At 43.7% G+C, this 19,043-nt stretch overlaps 1 protein-coding gene across 1 annotated transcript in view; it reads right to left on the bottom strand.

Annotated features, from left to right (window-relative positions):
- LOC308163087 (glypican-6-like) overlaps window positions 1–19,043 on the bottom strand; it is a 78,838-nt gene that overhangs the window by 50,811 nt on the left and 8,984 nt on the right. Inside the window, exon 2 of the mRNA XM_080537268.1 lies at window positions 5,090–5,248. Within this exon, the coding sequence (XP_080393394.1) occupies window positions 5,090–5,248 (159 nt within the window). The remainder of the gene's footprint in view (window positions 1–5,089; window positions 5,249–19,043) is intronic.

Raw genomic sequence — 19,043 nt, 5'->3', positions numbered from 1 at the left:
CTGGATGTGACTGTAGCTTTGGGTCAGTTTCCACTAATTATCATGTGATAAAAACACAAAACTCAAAACTCATAACTTTAGATGAAGAAAAAGCACATGCTCATAGAAAAGACACACATGATTTAACGGCATCAGCACACCTCCCTTCTGTGTTTAATCACGTAGTAGAAATGACATTGGCAGTGATTTGTCCTACAGCAGAGCGGCCCGGTCTCTTATCTCAGGCAGAGCTGCTCTGAGCACCATCCTGCAGGAGTAGAGCTAGACAGTCCACAGAGGAGCAGCATCTTTCACCCGGTGTTTGTCAGAGCCAGAGGATTTAGGCCGAGCCCTTCACCGTGTATGAGCTTCTTCCTCTATCTTTAATACCTCTGCATGAAACGTGCACTTTCTCCTGCCAGAGGGAGACCATCCCAATTCCATCTGTCAGTCAGAGATGGGAGGGTGGGATATGGAATGAGTCTGAAATGGGCCCAGTGTTACTGTTGAGAACATGACAGGTTGACCTTTTATCCCATGCATGCCTCGGGATTATTCCTGTGGGTTTGCTGTTGTGAGTCACGTACTGCTGGTAGGGGGTGGGAGGGTTGCGGACGCACGCTGTCAATTGAAAATCGCAAAAGAAAATCTATAAATAAAGGAGGGGGTTGTGGGCCCTGTCAATTTAAAACGGGTAAAAAACAAAAGATATAAGAATAAAAAAAGGGTAAGAAAAGGAACTAAATTCAATATCCCTCGACTTGAATGAGTAATATTGTCATGGTATTCTATTCATCCATAATGAGGCAATAGAAATCGATATGACCGTGGGCTGGTAATGTGATATTGACATAATGCCTCTTGATTTCCATGAAGTTCCATTCTGACATCACACTGATATGTGTGACAGTAAAAGAGGATGAAGGTAACCATAAACTCTGACACCATGATTAAGATAACACTTCATGATCTCTGAATGAGGATTACAGCAAACAGAAAGACAATTCAGCTCATAGGCAATACCTAGACCTAAAGGCAACGAGGATGCTATTTATCTTTATGTATGGAAAACAAATCTTGGGTTAAAAGCGATGTAGTATGTGGCACAGGGTCTTTGGGAGTCTGTAGCTCTAGATATGGTAGGATCGATTGTGCAGGTCTCACTACTGCATTAATATTCTGTTTCGGTCCACAGTACCATGGTGTTAATGGTCAGCGGAGGGCTAACCATTGATTAGTAATTAAGACCCCCCACTATAGTCTATAATGAGCTAAACGGGAGAGAAATCAGTGGGCCTGTTATTTCTCTAATTTCTCTAAACAGGCTAAAGGTTTCCTGGGGTCCTGGATATGGATAACAGGCAAGCACTGAAAATATGTTCAGCTGCACTATGTGAATGCATAAATTACCTCACAGCAGAAAATCATAATAAATCATACTAATAGAAGCCATTTTATTGACATTGATTGTTGAAATGATGCCCTATTGTTTATTCTCTCTCTCAGTGTTACAGCTGCTCGCCTATGCAACCAACGATCTTCAGGGAGATATGGACGGATATTTCTGCCTGCATCATCTAGGCACTGTAGCGGTGGTGCCCTCTCGCTGCTAGTGACACATAAGCAGTGGTGTATGCGTGGGCTGCTCTGTCGGTTACAGTAAAGATCACGGCCGACTCCATATGAAGAGTAGAAAATACATAAACAGATTGCAGACTCTGTGAGGGTGGGACTCCACAAACACAAACAGGTGCTAAATAGAATGTAAACGAGATATTACTAGTACATTAGCTAAGTCTTGAGTGTCTACATGTATGCGCAGACTACTCCGACATAATGTACTTGGCATCATATAATTGCCCTGATGTTGACATTTTGATAACATGAAATGTTGTATTGTAGACAGTTGGCCTGAATTCCTCTCACGTCATCCTCCTCATAATCATAAAAAAAACACCAGCTGATAAAACCAGCATTACCTGTAAGCCACTCTGAAAGTAAGAAAATATCCCTGAAACTCCATTGCCAAGGGAGGATAAGACTGAGCTAGAAATAACAACACTGGATCACACAGGCTTTAACTTTTTCTCCAAAAGTGATTGAGTTGAAAGATAACCCAACACATAAATTAAACCACAATCCAAATAAGAACGTCTCATATTTCCTGTGTTGGTAGTCTGCAGAGACCCTGAGCAGACACCGTGTCTCCCGAAATCTAGAGAGCTGCAGCGGGAGAGAAAAGAGTTGCAGCGTTGACACATGCACACATCACACATCCTGACACTGATGAAATTATGGAAAGTGGCAGTATGGCCCCTAAGGAACAGGTGTGCCTAGAGCCATGCACCTAAGTGCTGCTGGACAAGCCCCGTCTCCTCGGCTCTCCGGAGCCCTCCTCTCATGACATTCACTCTGCCTGACAGAGGCCGATCAAAATAAAACTTAGTTATTTATGACCGCTTCCAGGAATCGCATTTGTGCTAAAGATTTTGTTTTCCTGGAAAAAATACGCACAGATACATTCTGACATTGAGTTTCTGAACAACCTGCGATCATTCGAGAGTTGAAGGCTTGTAACTCAATAGCCTCTGTTTCGAACGCATTGAACCGTTTGAGAAGAGTGTGGGCAAATCATGGACTTCGCTAGTACGTTCTGGGTTGCAATTCAAAACCTCAATTGATGTATGAAGTTGTAGTAACATTGGTTTGATTTTTTTTGTATGTAATTGTGATGAGAATGGTCTTATAAAAGTAAGCTCTTGGTCCCTAAATGCAGCGCTACAGGATCAGAATCCTGTGTTCTCTATTGAAACTTTCCAACAAATGGAATTCCAGTTAACCATCCTGAGAGCTGAGCACTAGTAGAAGCAGGTTTAATGAGGACATTTCTGATGAATATTTCATGTTATCATTTCAAATAAGCTATGCTCGGTGGGTAAAATTAACCTCTGATTTCTTAGAGAGATTGCAGTACGTAAGTATAACAACAGCCTCAATGCTCATTAAACCATAACTAGCTGTAGAAGGATACAGTGACAGAGTCTGTGCAGAAGTGTAAATGCAGAGTTTGATTAAGATCCTCTCAAAACTAAGGGGCAAGTAGAAATGGTCTGTCACTGTGGGTTTACGTCAGGGTCATGCATAGCACAAGACCTGGAAGCTGCTTTCATGGAGCTGTTCTAGTAGCTGATCAAATAGCTGATCTACTGTACAAGAGGAATATTTACATCATAACTGGAATTGTTATATAGCCTTCTAAATACTCACATATTTTAAAATAACAACAACCTATACCATATTCTCCTTATCTCCGTATTTACTTAGAGATTATGTATTACAGTATGTCCGTACTGGAAAATAAAGTTCTACCCATTTGTTTACCCTTGAATATATTTGTTCTGTTCCCTTGCCAAACAAAAGTAAGTTACAGAAACAGACAGTCATATCTTGATTATAATACATATTCCTCTTCATGCTTGATCGCTCTGGGAGAAGACTGTTTGTTGATTATCAACATAACTATTTTCTAAGAGTTCCAATACAATCACTCCATCCTTGCCATAATGCTGGAGGTTTGTGGTTATTCTCTGGGCTGCCAAGTACATCATATACGTGAGAAATGACACTGCTTTAAATCCTAGCTGCTGGTGTCTGCAGGATTTAACATATGCATGGCTCTTCGTTGAATAATTGTGAGGCCTTCAACATGTATTCAAGATTCTTTTTCAGCTCTGCTTGTGAGTTGAGGCTCTTAGTCAACAGAGTTAGCTCATTACTCACATCCCACACATTAATCATCAAAGGGTTGTTTGCATGTTTGCACTTGACAGACATTAGTAAAAATGTGATCTTTTTACAAATGTTAACATTCCAAAGTCTTGAATATGCAACACTATTCCATATCAAACACAATATTTTGGCTTCAGTGTGCAAAAATATTTTGTGAGAGACTGAGAGAGAGAAAGATAGATAGATAGATAGAGAGAGAGAGAGAGAGAGAGAGAGAGAGAGAGGGAGGGAGGGAGGGAGGGGGAGAGAGAGACAGAGAGAGAGAGAGAGAGAGAGAGAGAGGGGGAGAGAGAGAGAGAGAGAGAGAGAGAGAGAGAGAGAGAGAGAGAGAGAAGGCTAAACTCATTGTTCTTAAGGAGAGCAGCACTACTAGCACAGCAGGCTAATGTGAATGAGCCCATAGCTTCTCACACTGGAGAGTGCAGTGCACTGTTGAATCAAGGCCACAGCTTGGCCTAAAGGTTCACAAACTCCCTGAATCCCCAGTGTTAACAGAGAAGCAACTGAACTAAATCCATCCCAAACAGTAGCACAATATTATTGAATTCAACAGAAAAGTTATGCTAAAAAGCACTCAATTGCGACAGGGAGAGCCAGAACAAAATACTCCATTCACTGAGTTTCTCTCAAATAACTAATATTCTGAAATACAGTACTGCATATTTTATAAGAAGCGTCTGACAGGAGGACATGGCTGTGGAAGCCGATAATTGACATGACTTCACCTCCATCTCCTCTCTCCTCCAAATCTTCCATAGTCTTGATGAGCAGCTGCTGCCCACATAGTTGAGTCTGCCATTATGGAGATTTGCATTATCGCTCATTAAACCTTAACTAGCTGGAGAAGGATGAAGTGAGGGAGAGTCTAGGTAGAAGTGTGAATGCAGAGTTTGGTTCAGAGAAGGTCCTCTCAGAACTGTAAGGGGCAAGTAGAGATGGTCTGTCACTGTAGGTTTATGTCAGGGTCACGCATAGCATAAGACCTGGAAGCTGCTTTCATGGAGCTGTTCATTCTTGAATCCAGCTGTCAATCTACTGTACAAGGAGCCATGACTCTCTAATCCAACGATGCACTCTACTCACAAGCACACTAATGGGATTCTCTATTCCTATTTCCTCTTGAGTGAGTTAGCTAAACTGCAGGCTTTGCCCAGCTCACCCAAACTGCAATGCAAGTTCACACAAGCAAACTTTGTCATCAATGAGGATAGGGGTAGCGATTGAACTAAACTGAAAGAGCAATTGTGTGAGCAAGAATTGAGAGGAAAATATCCATGAATATAAAAGTGATATTTCAACATATAGCAGAAACATTTCTTACCATCAAACTTTTTATGCCTGGACACGAAGGTGCTTCGTAATTCATGACTGATTTCATCGACCAGGTTGTCGAACTCTGCCTTGCTTTCATGACCAAAAGTGTCCTCCATTTCTGTGGTGCAACAGGTGTTGCCCTGAGGACACACACGGAGATTTTCACCTGAAAAAAAAGCAGAGATCATCATCATTCACAGAGAGGGTTAGCTCTTGAACCCCATGAACTCATGAACTCTACTGATGACAAAACTTACTAATTAAAACCTACTTATTAATATATATTTTGAGAGATTTACTGTATAAAGCCACAATTGTGCCATCACAAAAGGAATACTGATATGATCCCTTCTGAGTAATACTAAGTGATGATATATATATATATATATATATATAAAATACCTATATCAGGTATTTATTATTTATTGACATAATTAAATGTTATTAATTCACAAAAACACCACCTGGCCAATAGGAAATAAGACACATGTTGCTGTTCTGACAATACTTCTTGCCTTTTATAGGTTCTATTTAGATGTTTAAGTACTGTAATATTGGTCATGCTGTGCGGCTCATAACATGATAATAAAGTGCTGCCAATGTCATTAAACCAAATGAGATGGAGCCAAAATCCACAGCTCTTATGGAGGAGGCGAGAGGTCAGCTGCTTAAAATGATTGGATCAATTCAAGTAACAGCTTTTTAATACACTGTGGTCTCACTTTGAACCGATTTCTGTATGTGACCATTAAAACATTTAATTAAAGACCTCACATTTGTATAACTGCCAAATGGTTCCATGTCTGCTGTAAGAGAATTCTTCTTTTTTGTTGTTGTTGTTGTTGTAGCAGTAAATAGCAAACCATTTTAAAACGGAACCTAATAAAACAAATTGATGTTAAACTGAATGAATTAAAACATGGACAAATAAACATCTCGGCTTGATAAATGTTTTGATTTCCCAACAGTTTTAAAACTAAACATAAAAAATACAAATACAGTTGATGGGATCCTTCCATATCAGTTAACCCTAGCTTTGGACTGAAGGCATGGATAAAGAAATGCCACATCTCTCAGTTCCTCTCGTCACTACCGTGTTAAGACTGGTACACACATAAAGATAATCTGGCCGATTTGGGCCCGATTTTTCCCCTTCCGACCAAGGACAGCAAACGCCCGATTATCAGATGGCTCTAAAGATTATCCTCATCCTGTGGTGTGAGGTGTGCTAAGAGTAAATTTCTCCCGACAATCTGCTCGGAAAATGGTCGGGGCCGTAAACGTGTTCAATATTTACAATCGTCAGCCCCGATCAGACTCCGAGCAGATCAAAAGTCCTCTTGTGTGTAGGCGAAACTGACAACTTGCGTCGCGAGTCCGATTGTGACGTGGAATGGAATGTAGCCAATCAAGAAGCGAGCTGACTGACGAGTCTTCTTCTTTTCGTTCTTCGCCACTTTATTTGCCCTGTCGCACATGGCTGCCTCATACAGGTCAGTCAGGGTACTACTACCCTGATCACGCAAGATTTCTGGCTTGGGTGACGAGACTCTAGACTGTCGTAAGGACAGATCTTTATGTATGTGGTGTGCTGTATTGGGAATATCGGTGCACACCACACACAATACGATCAAAACTGTTCAATCCATGATTTTTTATCTTCATGTGTGGGGTCTCTCTCAGATAAAAAAAATCTGTTAAGATTTAGAAAATCTTTATGTGTGTACCAGGCTTTATAGTCTACACGCAGTATGTGTATCAGAGACTCTACATATTTTCCAGTCACAAAGCCAGGCATGCAAAGCATAAAAGCAATATCTCAGACAAGTAATCGGAAAACTCTGGTTGAACGAGACATCCTCTGCTCACGCACACAAAGAGTAATGTGTGTCAAAGCTATTTCCTATCACTATGCAATCACTTTGGTCTCACAACCTTCAGCCAGCTCCATACTGTACATGGCTAGCAGACATAGAAATTAAATTAAGATTGCCAGCAGCTCAGAGATTAAATTCATGCCAGGCTCTATTTATCACTTCAGGACAAAGACATGTGTTTCATTGCTGTTTATAATCACTATATCCTGGGATACCCTGCATAAGGATTTAGCCAAAACATATTTACAGTGACTGAAAGAATGATCAGACATGGACAATTTCTGTTAATGGCGTTGTGAGGAAATGGGATTTGATAATAGCTTTGGGATTTGCATTGGATTGGTTTTAACCAAAATTGATTAATACTGTTTATAACTCCAATGGTGTTCATGCCTCCATACACAATTCTAACATTGTAGTACAAGTAACTGTTAGGTAAAATCATGCAAAAGGTGGTATAACTACGGAGCCCGGGAATGGCCTTAGAAAGAAAAAGAAAAGAAAATGAGACCACGATTTACTACCTTGAGCGCACACAGTTCTATTGCATGCGCTTGATGTAGTCAATTGTGGCCTTTTTTTAACAACCCATTCCCTCGCTCTGATTAATTCGTTCCCTCGTTTTGATTCATTCGTTACCAGAGATAAGTGGGAGGAGAGCCAGCAAGTCAATTGCCTTTTACTAACAATAATGACTTGCAAAGCAAGTGTTGTCCGCATGTCTTGATAACTCATCCCCAAACTTAAGTCTAGCTTAAAGAGGTTCTATGCATATCTACCACTAAATAAAGGCATGTGTCTCAAGCAGGCTGGAATCAAAAGCATTTTGTGCACTTGATGTAGTAAATCATGGCCTCGTTTTATTTTTTTCTCTCTCTTTGGCCACTCCAGGGCTCTGTATCACCAATAAGTTATCATTGTAAAATCAGTATAAGGAACAGACTGACTATGATCACTGAAACACCATTTTACAGCAAATCACATTTTAATTGATGACATTAAAGAAATGCTGAACTGAATCACAAGTTAATGATCTACATCATTCCATTTTCCCAAACAGCCATTCATAGGGCCATGGATAACACTGACTCAGCGAGATGGCCTCATCGCTCTCCATTTCACAGTGTCTCATTCGCAATATCCCTTTGTGCTGTTGAGCTTAAAAACTAATGAAGAAATTATCTGATCACATGATAGAGCCAGCCAGTGATTCTTGATATAATATAGAGAACTCACACCTCTAATTTCCTGAGTTAGCCACACATTATGGAGCATAAGAATATTTACCAGGAAAGCAAATCACAGATTACTCCAACCTGGTCTCTAAAATGCCCTCGTTTTTAAATTCCACTATTTCACCAAATGGAGCTCTGGTTTGGGCTACAGTACTATTAAAACATTGGAGTCAATTCAGTCTCATCTGACAATGGCCTAATTACTCTAATAAGAGTATAAGATTGCTATGGTTACGGTAAGTGGAACAATTTCAATTCTGCCCCAGTCTTCTCAAGTTTACCATCCTTGAAAGATAAACTGTGAGCTCTGTGGAATGTCTTGAGGTGCCAAAGCTGTGATGTCATCAATTTAGATGTAATAAGATGAATGAAGGTTGGTGGTCTCTTTATCAACAGCTCCAAATTGAAATACTGTGGTTTTTAGGACGATATAAAAAGCAGAGGTCAGGGAAAAGCTCTCACTCCTTTTCCTGTGACCTGTTGTGAGGTTCCCATCATGTTGTGAGTACCATTGTTTTGTGATGACCAGTGGTCATCTCTCTATCTCTCTCTCTACTCTCTCTATTAGAATGTAACATACGTATTTGCCTTGTAATAGATATTATAAGTATACCGTATTATTAAAGCCTCATTTGATTCATTCGATGTGACCTTTCTTGCACTAAATAAGCACAGACTTTTTTTTTGCACATAGTGATAATTATATTGGAGTCAGATTATCAATAGTAGATGCTTTGCTATCAACAAAATATAGCCCAAAGTCTCTGCCAAACATTAATGTGGAAACTGATATTATTATAATTGTTCTACATAAACTAAATGTAAATACAATGCTATTACTATATTAACAACAAGGTATAGAGCAAGAGTTATTACACAGGTATAGAGCAACTCCATGTAAAATGTTATTAAAGGTTAACACTTAATGGGACCAGGGCTAGTAGGAGGTCCCATTGGCCACAGCTCTGAGTGCTGCTCTCCATCAGATGTGTCACACACAAAGAGCTCCTCTGCGCAGACATACGACCCCGCCTTGTGTTCTTTCAGTCTCAACAGAGCAAAACATCACTTAAAATGACTCTGTCGTACATCAACATCCCGGAAGGGGCTTTCAAGGGACCTCACCACTCAGCCAAGGTGTGGTGTCCTTTATAGCCAAGGTTAAAACAGAATAGTGGACTCACAGATGATCTGTCTGATGGTGGTTCACAATAGAAGAACATTATCCATTATCATAAAGGAAAGAGAATGGTACAGATAAATCAGACCTTACTGTAGGAAGTAGGAAAAACCAACAGAATATTGTTGCTAGGTACCATATTAGCATTTTCCGATTTGTCTTCCTAGTAACATTATGGATTGTACTTCAAACTTAGAATATGCAATAGATACACACACATGCATCATATACATATAAATACATACATTTAGCAGTGCTCTGGTGTTCTCGTAAGCTGGAATCCTATCTGGAGATTTGCATGCATAACTCCGACATTCATATACTGGACACCTTGCTTTGATGACGATGGAAAATAAATACGCAACGATTCAAGTTATAACAGCAGATCTAGGATTCCACTCATAATGCATACTTCAGCTCTCTATTCCTGGGCTCTGCCCTCAACAGTCCTGTGTGGATGAGGCCTGTGTTTGCTTTTGGCCCATGCTGTACGGAGGGTGATTGTCACCTGGAGCTGTCTGTGATCCTGAGCATACCGTGCATTCTAGTGGCTGAGGGGGACATTATTTCCAGCTAATATCCTGAATCAAAGCTGGCCTCTGGCGAGTCGTTCAGTATTAAGAGTGCTGTGAGGGTGAAATAACGAGACGTGTGTGTCCCAATGCAACTTCCCCACACCAGCCAATTCTCGTCCTCTCCATTATCAGAGCTGTCATGGCTAAGAACGGTTCCAGTGCTTGTTCTACCCCCCCCCAGACATCATCTTCTCATGCAAGCAGCAGTAAAACGGAGGGTGGGGATGTGCAGAGGCTGAGGTAATGAGGGGGGGCTTATGCATGCATTCAGTGTTTTATCAACAGCTACACCATTACAATCCTCCTTTATGAGTCACAATTACCTCCTGTCACTCCAGTGTCTGTAATCAAGCAAGCAATCCAAGTGTCAGTCAGATCACCTCTCCTATTATCTCTGCTGATGAAGCTCTTCCATGGCCCTAATAGGAGAAGACATTTATATTCCATACACAGCTTCACTAAGGCTTCCTTGTCTTTACTTTGCATATTCAATATCTGATAGTACTGGATGTCCTTACAGGCACATATCTGAATTTGCCTATGGACTGCTGCTAATTGTACACTGACTAAGGCTGGAGCGACTGACTGCCATGTCTGTTGGTTTTGCTAATTACCACCTATAATCTACACGAGGACCCTTGTGCAAGTGTTTTAAAACAATGCGATGAGGACAGAAATCCTAACTCTAAACCGAGGTATCTCTTTATGCAGTTGTCATGTGTTTCATAATTGTCACAAAACGTACAGTATTTCACACTCACAACCTGCACTGACCGGGGGTTATTTCAATACATATAAAAACATTATGAACAGCACGCAGTAAAAGGTTGCCCTGCCTTGTCGCCAGAACTCCTGGCGAAGAGGCAGCTTTGGGAATAGTCCACTGTGCCCGAGTTCCATTTGCCAGAAAAGGTAGGCCAACTCTCAGAAGTATTCATCAATGTACCTGGCCAAAAAGACCCATATCATATGTGCTCTGCCATCTGCTTTGTCCCATGGCCCCACCTGTGCTCTGCCATCTGTTTGGTCCCAAGGCCATACTTATGTCAAAACACTCCATCTTAAAGAACAAAACTAATCAGACATCAGTAAATGTCTGGTATCAATGTGGAAGTATTTGTCATTACACCAAAGCTCATGGGGTTTCTACAACTGTCCAGCTGATTTATAAGTGAGGGAATTCCACACCCCTAATGTACAAGGTTAGGCATTAGGCATGCTTGAAACGTTCTGAAATTCATCCAATGCTTTGGTCCTTAACATTGATTGAATCTGCCCACTCATTCCACCTCTTTAATAAAATTCAACCCATGGCCAAAGGGTTATATCAGAGTTATAGCCAACATCGATCTGTATCAGGAGAGCGCTCTGTCTTTGGGATAGTACAGAAAGAAAAAAAAACATCAATAACTAGACACCAGTATGACCCACCCCTCCTAGAGTAGCATCCTCATTCCCAGGGTGCTTTTTGTCATCATTTTAATGTTTAATTTTAAATTAAAATGTGCCCCCTGACAAACAGTTAACATGAAATATCACACTGTTCTCAATAAAGTAACTGAGGTCACAGAGGAGGAATCATGATTGATCATGCCTTTGACAGTGTGAGAAACCCAGACAGTATGTGTGTGTGTGTGTGTGTGTGTGTGTGTGTGTGTGTGTGTGTGTGTGTGTGTGTGTGTGTGTGTGTGTATGTAGAAATATCAACATCTATCAGAAAATTGACATCTGTATTTTCCTCACTATCCATGAATCCTTCTTTTAACAATATCTCATGAGAACCTGGTTTTGAAACAGCACATACGGTATTCTGTCTAAAGACAGGACATCAGTCAGCATGGAATGACACGATATTCTCCTAACATTGGGCCAAATAAAGGAGATGTCCTGTGTTTTTAAATAACTGATGCTGATAGATGCTGATATAATATTATGTGTCCTTGTATGAATGAGGACAGGTTCAACAGAAAGACATTTCCGAGTCTACAATAATGTCAGCACAGTACAATGTCATGGTCTGCATCCTCAAGGGAGTCAAAGTGGAGGAGAAAAGGAAAGAGAGCGAGAGAGATATGTTGGAATATAGTACTATTTCAAGCAATGTCACAAGGATGAAATTGTCCGGGCATTTCACATTCTTGCAACAAACTAATAAATGTGCCATTGTAAGCATGAACAAAATAATAAAATAAAAAAAGTGAAATAATTCTTAACAAAATGTATAGTCATCATTAAGAGCCATATTGACATTGTATAACTAGACTTCAGAAATGCAGTCCTCTGCAAGGCAATGCTGTTTCAATGACTATGTACTATATTCCCAGGGGAAGATTTTAAAAAAGCCTTAAGCGAAAATTGGCTTTCTGGCTGATATAATGTAGTTTCTGTTTTCTTCTTGATCCTACCATATACAGGGGAATGGCTATTCAATGACATTTTAACATTTCATTTTCGGAGGCTCTCATGCTGCAGCTGAGCCTGACTAGAACATCAGATTAGATCATTCCACTGTGAAGTCACTTAAAGTTCATGGCTGTAAGCTAAAGTTAAAATGCCTCACTAAAGCATTGTGGGAGAATTCCTTGCAAAGCAATTGGAAGTTACAGTATGAATCTCGTTGGATAGACATTTCTAAGACTTCTAAGAATTTTCGAAAGTCACACAACTATAACCACTTTCATGCATGCATCAAGAATGCACATGAGACCTATACCAGCGCATGGTTTAGGAAGCAAATATGAAATGCACACATACATCCTTCTTTGTGATATAACATCTAAACCTATAGGCCATCCTTAAAAGAATACCCAAACACCATCTACACCCCCGCGTGGAATGACAAGCAGCGCATAATCAGCATACATACTACCATGTCTGGCTTTGATATTTATTGGGGAGTATGTAATAAAAAGACTAGCAGAGGAATGAAAAGACTGCTCTCGACATTTGATATACATGGGCAGCGGGCCTGGAAGCCCCTGAGAATGAGGCGCGAGGGAGTGACTCTCTTCAGCGTCAACTTGCTAACTGGAGCATGGCAAAGGACTACAGGTAGCAGCTGGTGGCTGAGGAGAGAGCCTAGAAAGGCCCTGCGGCCTGTACTGATCATTACCTCTCGCTCCTCATTTACAGCTCACTACAGCAACACTGGGGGTCATTAGCACTGATGTCATAGTTCAGGGTGCTGGGGCCCTTTACTCAGCAATGGCACCCACTGGCCTGGGAAGGGAGGAAGGGCCACTGCCGTTCGGCCACTGCTCCCAAAACCTCCCCCATGGCCCTTTGCCAAGCACACACTGCACTACCCCCCAGGTCCCTGGCACCTTCCCCAGCAGCAGTGTAGAGGCAAGAGTGTCTTACAGGTACACATCATGTCTAGTCATGTCTAATTCTGTTCCAAGATGGCGGCGCGCTCGGACGCGAGGCTGGGGGAGCTCTCAAAATCGGTGCTTTTAAGTGTTTCTAACTCTTTGACTGCCAGCCATGTTCAGAGCGGAGAGCTCCATACTGCCAGACTTTTGGGGCATTTTCGCTGAACTTTGAAGACCCACCAAATATTGACTTTTCGGACTACATAAACATTGAACATATCTACCAAGACTTTAGACTCTCTTCTTTCATCAGAAAGTTTGTTTCTAGCCTCTTTGAGTGTTTAGAAATCGGCCGTAGAACATAGGGTGGTTTCAGCAAAAACACCTGATTTTGACCAATAAACAGAGAAAACTAGCTTTTTCTGCAGAGAAGCAAATTCAAGCAAAACGGTGACTGACGTCCACATATTTTAGTTTTAGTGACACCTCAAACATCTGAAAAGTTGTTTACTTCTATGAAACAATAAAAACAACACAGGAAAAAAGGCTTTTGATGACAAAATAACTACATTTATTCACAGATTTAGAACATTTAGAATCATCATCACTCAATCATATTTTTTTTCTGTGTGGTAGGCTTTGAAGCACTCTCCTGAGTGCAGGGGTACATGGCAGGACCTGCACCACATTCTGGTCTCGCTCCTTTTACCCCTTCGAATGCAGACCCTACATTTTCTTGCTGGCTGTGTGTTATTGCTGGTGGGCCTTAAGCGTTCCAACTCATGCCTGGCCATCCGGCCATCCAGCCTGCTGTCTGGGTCTCTCTGTCTTGCTGCCCTGGTTTGTCGGACCTCCTCTTCCTCCTCCTCCTCCTCCCCCCCCCTCCTCCTCTCTCCCCCTCCTCCTCTCTCCCCCTCCTCCCCCTCCTCCTCTCTCCTCCTCTTCCTCCCCCTCCTCCTCCTCCTCCTCCTCCTCCTCCACATAGGTTTTTTCAGTCCACGACCTCGCCACCCTCCTCATGAACTCCAAGTCTGTTTTGCACTTCCCCGGGTTCCTGGCCTTGTACAGCACATAGGCATTGAACACACAAAGCTGAAACAAGTACGCCACAAACTTTTTTGACCAGTTGAGTGTTTTCCTAATGAATGGGTAGTATGCAATGTTCTGGTCAAGTTTGTCCACCCCATTCATGCAGGCATTGTATGCCACAACACACTCCGGTTTGAGCTGACCCACCTTCTCCTTCTTCCCCTTCTGCCACACCTCCACCCTCTGCATGCTGTCATGGTGGCAGGTTGTCACCATCCTCACCAGACGCTTGTCCTGCCATGCCATAACCAGCACCCTGCCATTGTGCCGCACCAGCCTCCCCTCCACACCCAAGTCGGTCTTTGTCGGCTCCCTTATGATCTGCGGTTCCCCCCTGTTTTTTCGCAGTGTTCCGCAGACGTTGGTGTTGGCTTTGATCAACTGCTCACACAGTTGAACAGAGTTGTAGAAGTTGTCCATGTACAGTGTGTATCCGTGTCCTGTGAGACGGTCAAGGAGGGAGAACACTGTGTCTGGGAGTGTGTTATGCTGGCCAACATAAGGCTTCATGTTAAAACAATACCCAGTATTAGAGTCACACAGTATGTAGGAATTAATTCCATACTTCACCGGCTTCTGAGGGTTATACACTTTGAATGATAGGCGGCCACGCCACTGCATCATTCCTTCATCAATGCATATATTTTCAAAGGGCTGATACAGCTCTTTGAATTTGGCTACAACATGATCTAAAACAGGACGCACTTTATACATTTTATCTGTGGCGTCCTGTGATGCATTATTGTTGTAGTGGAGGAACTTCCAGATGAGCTGGAACCTGTTCCTGGGCATGGTTTTATTGAAGTATGGAGTGGCGTCCTGTTGATCCACACTCCAATACATTTCTAGATTTGGCTTTTTTATATAACCGGTGATGAAAGTGAGTCCAAAGAATTGTTTCAGTTCTGGGACTGTCACCGGTTTCCATAACCTCCCTCTGGAGTGTGGCAGAGTGTTGATCTGCAATGTGCTGCAGCAGCTCATCAGTAATAAGCAGCTCCAGGAAATCAACCGGCAGGTCAGATTCCAGCTCTGCAGCAGCATTCTGGGGTCCAGGGGTTGCCGTGAATGGAACCTTTGTGGGTTGCCACTCACCCTGACCCCAACCAGCATCTTTCTCTGAAGACAGCCGTCTCCTTGCAGCACACCCTCTGGTTGAGGCACGTCCTCTGCTCGATTCAGGGACTGTAAAATATTGAAATATATACCATTTTATACAAAATATATATACAAAAGGCATGTTTTATTGCTTTGTAATGATGTAGTGTAATAGTAATAGTAATAGTAATAGTAATAATAATAGTGTAATAGTGTAATAGTGTAGTGTAATAGTGTAGTGTAGTGTAATGATATTTCTATATATTATATGTTTACCTTTGCTTTTCACACTCGAATTTTTGTCTTGGATCGTGGATCCCCGCTGATCTGGAGAGGATTCGCTGCTGCTAGCCGATCCGGATGGCAACCACTCGTCCGACGAGTCGGGGTCTAGTTCTAGGTCCTCCGACTCTGAACTGTTTGAAGAGTCGCGGCGACGTGGCTCCGATGGTCCAGCAATGCTACCACGAGTGTAGCGTTGCGCGTTGCTCCGGTTCTCACCATCTGCAACATTTGGCGCATCTCCTGCACCAGGTCTGCTTGCAGATCTGCTTGCAGTTGACCTGATCGGCACCACACTCCTTGCAGATCCACTGCCAGACAAGCTCTGTGCCAGTGTCAACTGCTTATACTGCTTGTCTCCTCTCGTTTTCGCTATCCGTTTCGCCATTTTCCATTTATCAACCCACAACACGCCTTCTTCTTCAGCTTTTATATCTGAGCTAAATCGAACTGCTGCCCCCATCTGGGGCAGAAATACATTACACCCAAGTCTGAAATTCACACACCAGGTGTATAAGACGTCAATATGGCCATCCCCGGAAAAAAAAGAAGAAAAAAAAGACGCCAAATGGCGTCTTTGGCAGTCAACGTTACTAATTTATAAGACGCCAAATGGCGTCTTTGGCAGTCAGTGAGCTAAGTACATTTGTATGTACATTTTTATTTTAATACTCATAGGGAACGGCTGTGTAAATAGTACCTACAGCAGACTAGACTTAGGCCTACTAGAAGTTGGTGCGCAAAACGAGAGGACTGTAACAACGGAATTCTTGAAACAACAAAAGATTCCACTCGGGATCGCTCGGTCGCCGGGAGAACAATGGTACGCGGTCCCAACACTCAGGCGCAAACGTCAGCGTCGAGACCGTAAGCAACGCCGAGGACGAAGGGGAGGCCTGCTAGCTAGGCTAAAGAGGAGCCCGGATAAGCCTGCTTTGCCGAGTATATTCCTATCCAACGTCAGGTCTCTGGCTAACAAGATGGACGAACTGAGACTGCAGGTAGCCACCAACAACACCGTGGGGGACAGCTGTGTGATTATTCTCACAGACCTGGCTCAATGACACCATCTTGGACTCGGCTGTCGGGCTGGAAGGAAGGACTTTACACCGTGCGGACAGGACGCTGCTTAGTGAGAAGACGCGCGGAGGCGGCCTCATTATATCTACGAAGGACAGCTGGTGCTTAAACACAAAAACTGTAAGTAGCCACTGCTCCCCAGACCTGGAATACTTGACTGTTAAATGCCGACCCACATACCTCCCGAGGGAATTCAACGCAGTGTACATTACATGTGTTTACATAACGCCTAGCGCGGTTGGTAGCTTAGCATTGGCGCGGCTACATGACGTCATCAGTAGTGGACTGAGCGCGGATCCTCAAGCCGTACACATCATCGCGGGAGATTTCAATCATGCTGACCTGAAGGTAGTACTACCGAAGTTCTATCAGCATGTTAAATGTGCAACAAGAGGAGAAAAAACACTGGATAAGGTATACACCAACATCAAGCTTGCTTACAAGGCTAGACCGCTAGCTCATCTAGGCATGTCTGACCATGTGTCAATCCTCCTGATCCCAGCCTACACTCCCATGAGGAAAAGTGCTCCCATCACCACTAAGACTGTCAGAACCTGGCCAGCAGAGTCCGCTCCACTGCAGATCTGCCTGAATGACACCTCATGGCAGGAATATGAGCATGAGGACCTGGAACAGTTCACGTCGTCGGTTCTGAACCACATAGTGAACTGCACCAACTCAGCCACCGTGGACAAACGGGTCCGGGTCTACCCCAACACGAAGCCATGGATGACTGGGAAGGTCCAAAAACTGCTCAAGGAGAGGGACAATGCCTTCTCAGGGAAGGGCACACTGCTGTACAGCACCACCAGGGCTAACCTAAAGCGCGGCATCCGGGAGGCCAAGGCAGACCACAGAGAGAAGATTGAGGAATGCTTCCTGAGCAACAACTCCAGGCGGGTGTGGCAGGGGGTTCAGCACATGACAAACATCAGAGCCAACAGGCTCACAGCCGCGGAGGACGACCCCCTGCTGACGGAAAAACTGAACTCCTTCTACGCCCGGTTCGACGAGGGGCGAACGGAGGTTAATTTAATTAATTAATTTTGCCATTTAGCAGACGCTTTTATCCAAAGTGACTTACAATTACGAATTACAGGGACATTCCCCCTGGAGTAACTGAGGGCTAAGTGCCTTACCCAAGGGCACACTAGTAGTGGTGTGGCTTCAGGCGGGATTTGAACTCACAACCTTCCGATCCCAAGTCCAACTCACTATCCACTAGAGTCTAGACCACCACTACCCTCACTAGACCACCACTACCCTGGAGGTAACCACAACACAAACACCACTCTCTCCAGCTCTCAGCAGCCTCACCCTCACAGAGCATGAAGTGAGACGCGTGCTGAAGGCAGTGGACCCCAGGAAAGCCTCAGGGCCGGATGGCGTCCTGGGACGGGTGCTGAGGGACTGCGCCGACCAGCTGGCCGGGGTTTTCACCAACATCTTCAACCAGTCCCTGTCCCAGGCCACCATCCCACCCTGCCTGAAAATCTCAACTATCATCCCAGTCCCGAAGAAAAGCACGGTGAGCTGCCTAAACAACTACCGCCCGGTGGCACTCACACCAATCATCATGAAGTGCTTCGAGAAACTAGTCCGGGCCCACATAGTCACACGCCTCCCGCCCAACCTGGATCCATACCAGTTCGCCTACAGAGCCCACAGGTCCACAGAGGACGCCATCGCGACGACTCTCCACTCCACTCTATCCCACCTGGAGAGGGGAAACAGCTACGCAAGACTGCTCTTTGTGGACTTCAGCTCTGCCTTCAACACCATCCTTCCAGACAGGCTAGTGACCAAACTACTAGACCTGGGACTATCACACTCTATATGTGCATGGATCAAGGACTTCCTGTCTGACCGCCCCCAGAGGGTGCGGGTGGGCTCCCACACCTCCACAGCCCTCAGACTCAGCACTGGGTCCCCCCAGGGCTGCGTGCTAAGCCCCATCCTCTACAACCTCTACACCTACGACTTCACCCCCGTCCACCCCAGCAACTCCATCGTAAAGTTTGCAGACGACACCACCGTGGTGGGCTGCATCTCGGGGGGGGACGAGGCGGCGTTCAGGGATGAGGTAGAGCAGCTGAGCAAGCTGTGCAAGGTTAACAACCTGCTGCTGAACCAGTCAAAGACCCAGGAAATCATCGTGGACTTCAGGAGGAAAAAATCTGAGGTCCAGCCCCTGCTCGTCGATGGAGGGAGCGTGGAGAGAGTCTCAACCCTCC

The sequence above is a fragment of the Nansenia antarctica genome, assembly GCF_963989245.1.
Source record: "Nansenia antarctica genome assembly, chromosome: 7".
In the NCBI taxonomy this organism is placed as follows: Eukaryota; Metazoa; Chordata; class Actinopteri; order Argentiniformes; family Microstomatidae; genus Nansenia; species Nansenia antarctica.
Note: the sequence above shows the minus strand (reverse complement) of the source record. Positions and strands in the feature narration are given on the sequence as shown.